The 6695-nt window shown below is 39.2% G+C and overlaps 1 protein-coding gene across 1 annotated transcript in view; it reads right to left on the bottom strand.

Moving 5' to 3' along the window:
- Window positions 1–2542: 2542 nt before the first annotated feature.
- The window catches only part of PLOD2 (procollagen-lysine,2-oxoglutarate 5-dioxygenase 2), a 107082-nt gene continuing 102929 nt past the window's right edge, over window positions 2543–6695 (bottom strand). Inside the window, exon 20 of the mRNA XM_075861456.1 lies at window positions 2543–6588. Within this exon, the coding sequence (XP_075717571.1) occupies window positions 6433–6588 (156 nt within the window). The 3' untranslated portion in view covers window positions 2543–6432. The remainder of the gene's footprint in view (window positions 6589–6695) is intronic.

Raw genomic sequence — 6695 nt, 5'->3', positions numbered from 1 at the left:
TGACCCAGTGCAGTACCAGCCCCACCATAGGGTTTTAATAAATCACATTTAGGCTGCAGTCACACGACAGTAAAAAAAAAAAATGTCTATTAAAAACTGATCAAATGTGTTTTTATGTGCATTTTGCATCAGTTTCTCCAAATTCTCATCCATTTCTAATTCATCTGTTTGTATTTCATAGCCGTTAAAAAAAAAAAAAAAAAAGAAAAAAAAAAAAGGATGAAATAAATTTGTCAGGGTGTTTGTATTAATCCCCTGAAAATAGCAGTGCCCATGTAGATAGTGCCCACATAGTGCCACAGCGCCCCCACATATAGTGACAGTGCCACAGTGCCCACATATAGTGACATAGTGCCACAGTGCCCACAGTGACAGTGCCACAATGTCCACATATAGTGCCCATATAGTCAGTGCTACAGTGCCCCCAATATAGTGCCACACACCCTTGCAGATAGCACCCCCACCCCCCATGTAGATCGCAGCACAACCCCCACTCCCTAGTAGATAGCAACCCCTCATGTCGGTCTCACCCGCACCCTCCTTGTAGATCGCAGTACAACCCCCACTCCCTTGTAGATCGCACTCCCAAATGTAGATCACACCCCTCTTCTTCCTTGTAGATTGCACCACTGTAGCTGCCGCTAGGAGCTGAATCCCCAACCAGAGGTTGCCTACCCTTTGGCCGGGGATTCAGCTCATAGTGGGAGCTACGGTGGTGCGATCTACAAGGGGGGATGGTGGTGGTGCGATTTGTAAGGGGTGGTGGTGCGATCGGCAAGGGGGGTCGTGGTGGTGCAATCTGCAAAGGGGGGGTTGTGGTGGTGCGATCTACAAGGGATGGTGGTGGTGCGATCTGCAAGGAAGGTGGTATCGCTATATATAAGGAGTCTCTGCTTCCCCGCGAAACTGCTGTTCCGTACAGTATCATTTTGTTGAGAACAGCAGTTCCGTGGAGAAGCAGGGACAGAACGGGACAGACCAGGCAGTGACAAGACAGAGCTTCCTCCTGCAGGAAGGTGCCACTAAAGAATCTATTCAATGATTCTATTAAAAAACAGAATCATGTGAGTCCTTGAGGGTGAATTCTTTCTATTAATCGCCCAGCCCTAAAATATATATATATTTAATATAAAAACAGTGACAGATTTATGCTGTTTCGAAAAGGCGAAAATTTAATTGAGCATTGCCTAAGTGGTGTACCATTCTGTTACTACAAAGAACTCAAACTCCTTATAATAAAACAACTCCTGCACTCTCTCCAAGTAAACCACTTGTTCTATCTAATGCCAGGTCACATGCAGTTCCCTACTTTGCAGCAGTTTGCCCCGTAAAATGTAACTATTATTTTCTACCGCATATTAAATTATACTAATATATTTAATTTGTTGAATCTGTGTTATTAAGTGGTCTGTAAAATATTTTGGCATACCTGCACGATCATTATGTCTATAAAACAACCAAATTAGAACAAGGATAAAATGCTCCTACTCCTCCACTTTTTTCTGTGGCAAATAACTTATAGGGGGATGGAGGGGGGTATAGCAGAACAAACCTCCCCACCAATATGATATTCTTAAAAGGTGTTGCCTCGTTTAGACAACTCCACTTCAAATCCCCTATCAGAGAGCAGAGCATTAATAGAGGTAATCAAACCAGCAGGACTGCTGCTAATGAATGATTTCTGTTATCTCGTTGTTCGGGCAATGCCTTTGGTCTGAGTCTGGACCTGGTGATCATTTGGCCTTACCTGGTTGATTAGGCCAGAGTACTTTTCTTGGACCTATATATACACTTCAGGCCTGGATTACTCATGTGCTGGGTATACTGTTTCTAGGATGTACTAAAGGCTTTCCTGATTCTTGTTCCTGACCTTGTCTATGTGTTTGTTTGAACTGTGGGACCCGCTGGTCCTCTGAGATATCTATTTTTTGCTTTGTGGTTGTGTGTGTACCCTGGGATCAGTATTTCCAGTTTTTTTTACCCTTCTCCGTGCGTTTTTTTTGCTGCCAAGCCTGCTGTGGAACAGTTTTCAGATAGTGTCAGGGAGTGCTGTAAATTCTTGTCCACGGTCTATTCATCTGATAACTGCTTGCATGCTGTTCATCTGCCATCCACTCCATTTATGCATTGTCCCAATCTTCTACTACCTTCGGTGTTCGGTTCCACTCATCAACTTGTCAGTTACTTGTGGCTTTTGTTTTCGGTCAGTGTTGATGCGTGTTCCACCCATGTGATAGCGATTGTCTAGTGCTGCAGCTGTGTAACACATTGTAGTGGTGCTGCAGGAGAATTGAACAGAGTGCCAGATTCTCCTGCCAATTGCAGATGATCACGGAGGGTCACAGTAGAAAGGCATCTTGTGATCAGCTTATCTTTGAGAAATCCTAACAAAAAGGAGCTATCTAAAGTGGACCATCCCTTTTAATGAAAACTTCCAAAAGTTACTAATCAACATCAATTGGAGTTGGTAAAATATATAAATATCAATGAATAACAATGCAAAATAAACATCGTTACGTTTTAAATTAACATTTATTCATCACACACGTTTGACATCACTAATACTTTAAAAGGTTGTTCTCTTCAGGTACAGCAAATATAAAACAAATTGTATCAATAACAACATTTTTTTGAAACTTTTCTTCTGTAAGAGATCACATTGACTGACAAAAATGCCAATTAAACAGACTCTTCACATACAATTCAAGTAAACTTGATTTCATAAAACTCATTTAGTTACACACAGTACATCTTTAAAATATACAAGCATTTCTATAACCGGATTGCCATTCTTACAATGTAAAAAAAAATGTCAGCTGAAAAGTTTGCTGCATTTCCAGCAGTGATATCCTTCCCAGACGAAAGTTGAGAAAAGGCACTGTGGTTCAAAAATGCAAAAAAATAGAATTTGCAAAGTGTCACATTTAATCTACGGACAAAAAGCACCATTCAGCACTGAGCATCAGTGGTGGATACCTGACATTTTTGTTTTGGTTTATTAGTCGTTTCAGTCAGACCACACTGCAGTGGACTAGATTACTCCCTCACTGTAACAGTATGCGTTCATAGAGGAAGCTATAAACCCATTGCTGGATTTTGTATGAAACTTAAAAGGAAAATATTATAACACATGACCTCACTGTAACAATGTCAACCGTGTAGCCCTAGCCTAGAATAAAAGACAACTCATTTGTAATAAAGCACATTAATAGAGATAATGTCTATAAAACATCCAGAAATGTCCATTGTTAAGCCTATCAATTTCAAAAAGTCACTACACCTCGTAACTGTCTTAGGCCGGATTTACACAAGCGTCTGCGTTTTGCGCGCGCCAAAAAATGCAGCGTTTTGCGCGCGCAAAAGGTACTTAACAGCTCCGTGTGTCAGACGCGTATGAGTGACTTCATTGGGTGCGTGATGCGCGAACAACGCACAAATATAGGACATGTCGTGAGTTTTACGCAGCGGACACACGCTGTGTGAAATTCACGGACAGTCTGCACGGCCCCATAGACTAACATAGGTCAGTGCGAGGCGCGTGAAAATCATGCGCGTTGCATGGACGTATTACACGTTCGTCTAAATAAGCCCTTAAATTTGTCAGGACAACCTCTTTTCCATACTCCATGTTGGGGATATATGTATGTCATAAAAGCATCCCCAAGTCGGGATAGCACACTATTAGCCAGAGTGGAGAGCCGCTTAAAAACAACAAACAAAAAAAAAAACACCTCTCATTCTAGTGGACATAGACCAATCCATGCATTAAATGGTTAGTCATTAATTTGTTTGGCTGGCCACAGTTTCCCCTGGCGATCAGTTGATCACTGGCTGGCTTCCATCTGAAAAGGGTTTAACTTCAAGACCAGCACTTTATTACGAAGAGTGTCTGAAATAATACTGTATTGAATTTTGAAAAAAACTTACCAATATCTTTTGTTTGTATGTTTTGTACTCTGACTTTTGTATAGCATTAAAACATTTGTCTACTGGAAGCATAGGAAAGATTTCAACAGGTATTGTCAACTCTTATTTGGGCTTTAGAATGTATTATTTTTTATTTTTTTTAAATCGGTTGATAACTGTGTTTTATTTATATGTATTTAACGGATTCTAAAGAAAAAGAGATAAGAAAACTTTGTCTTGGCATATGTGGTACAAGGGTTTATGGACAAGTTTTTTTTAGATAAAGTGTTAATTTAAAAATTGCTATTGTCTACCTATAAAAACATGCCTATTTAGAAAGTGTCATAATAAGAATCTGCTTTGACATCTTCTTGCCAAGAACTTTCTGCTCTTTTAATTTTTGTGGCCATAGTTATGACAATCAAGTCTCAAAAAATAAAAAACACAACAGACTGCATAATTTATAGGAAAAAAAATAATATTTAAAAAAGTGAATCGACACTTTTTACCATCATGTCGCTTTAAGGTCCGAGATTCTCAGCGGATTCAAAGCTCTAAATCTCTGCATAGTCGGAAATAGATTTTTAGCATTCCTCCAAGTTTTAGAGAGTATCATGCATGTGTCCTACTAATTTGATTAGGACCTGTGTACGGTACTCATGGGGCATTGCACGGCATGGAGTAAACTGCATAAAAAATAGTTGCAAAATAGTTGCGCAAATTGTGACATTTCTGCGCCAAAAAATGTCCCCAGATTGTTTGATAAATGCTCCCAAAGTTCCATGTGCTTGCAGCTGCCACTAGAGGGGTTAGAAGAGCTTACTGCATATAGATTAAGACCACCTGCCCAACACCATATTGTTTTTTTTCGGTCCGCAAAACCACGGGTCCATTGCGGTCTGTCGGAGAGCAAAAACCCTTGTTGTGCATCTATGTGTCATCCATAAGGACGGATCCACGACAATTCACCAGTATTGGGGAATCCGCAAATTCGGACTGTAAAATTACTTGTCCTGAGTTTTTGCGGTCCGGATTTGCAGCCCCCACACCGATCTATGTAAATCCCGGTCGTGTGCATGGGGCCATAGAAAAGAATGGTCTGCAATTTATCTCCAAAAATGTGGATAAACTGCGGCCACAAAAATATGATCTTGTGATTGAGGCCTTATTATTGAGTTTAATGTATGAGAGTATGCATTTGCAGGCAGCCAGAACAATTGGGTCAGATTTACTAATGCGGTCTAAGATTTAGACAGTGTAGACCGGGAAGTCAGAAGATGCACCAAATTTATCACAGTGGTGAACGCTGTACGATAAATTTGGTGCATCTTGCTAGACATTTATCTCTTCCTTATGCCACCTCTGGGTTTAGTTGGTTTTGATCCAGAATTCTTTTGCATATTAAATAGTAAATTTGCCACATTTGATTTTAAATCGGTACATTCAGGGAACTTGGAGCTCTGCATCAGAAAACAAAGTTCTGACCGCTCTAAAGATGTATTAAGAAATTAATCCGCACAGATTTTTGTATTTATCTAGATAAAGAAAATGATATTCAAAAGGTGGACATTCCCTTTCAGGCATTTGTCGATCAATGGATTACTGCAGATTGGATCAATAAATTCTATACAGTCATACACTCAACCGTGGAAATATTCAGTTTAAAATAGATTTCTGCTTCTACATTTTGTTAATGTGTAACTCCAAATACAATATAAAAAAAAGCTTGGTCAGGGCTTCTTGAGAGTCATAGTTTCATAAATCTATATATATCTGTAGCAGATTTATTCCCCTAATATGTCCAAACTGCACACTGATCATAAAATGATAAAAAGGCATCCCCACATGGGCCCCTATCTTATAGGATCCGATATTTAGTAAAGCCCCTAATGGAAAAGGTCCCTTTCGTTATAAAAAGGAACACAAAGAGTGTTCTAGATAAATTCTGACATGATTTGGCATCTTATTAATGCTCTATTACAACTTAATTTATTGCTGCAACTGCAGGGGAATATTAAACTTTACAGACCTGGAAAAATGGAATTAAAAAAAATAAAAATAAAATGTGGTTCTGGTAAATATAAGCATAAATTGTCTGATCAAGGAGTGGTTATATCTGTGGAGCAAGCCTCTTTTCTAGTTTGCAAGCCTATAACACCAGGAGGCCTGTATATGCGTTACTTTGTCAAATAATTTGCTAGAAAATTAGGAAAACCACGAAGATCTGAGATATCTTATCACAATTTTTACAAAAATATTGAATCTATTCAAAACTGAGAGTGTCGCCACCGCTAGTACTAAAGGCCCACTTTATTTATGGAAACAAATACAATCAATGACTTGGGTTTACTCTACGATGAATGAAGCATTGCATATTTTGCTGGCATTTTAACACCATTTTTTTATTTTATATTTTATTAAAACAGTAGTAAATCCTCTGATCTGAAAAAGACCCTTCTATAAATAAAAAAATATATCATAAAAAAAGGCCAAAGGTTTGCCAGTAGGTCAAAGAGTCAACTAAATTTATGGATCAATAAAGGAGACTGCAATATATCTGGTGCCATTGGTAACAGGAAGTCCTTCATGCAAGTGTGTTAGTCGACCTGGGTGCATAAAGCTCCAGCCTTTCCTGGGTGAATCAACAGTGCAGTTATACCTGGCAAATCTACATCCTCCACCCTGCAAAAAGACAGAGAGAAGCAGAATTCGTAAATATGAGTGGATGTTTTTGTCTAGGGCTACACAACAGCTTCTTGATTTACAAGATCACATTTAAAGCGGAAGGG

The sequence above is a fragment of the Rhinoderma darwinii genome, chromosome 4 (assembly GCF_050947455.1).
Source record: "Rhinoderma darwinii isolate aRhiDar2 chromosome 4, aRhiDar2.hap1, whole genome shotgun sequence".
In the NCBI taxonomy this organism is placed as follows: Eukaryota; Metazoa; Chordata; class Amphibia; order Anura; family Rhinodermatidae; genus Rhinoderma; species Rhinoderma darwinii.
Note: the sequence above shows the minus strand (reverse complement) of the source record. Positions and strands in the feature narration are given on the sequence as shown.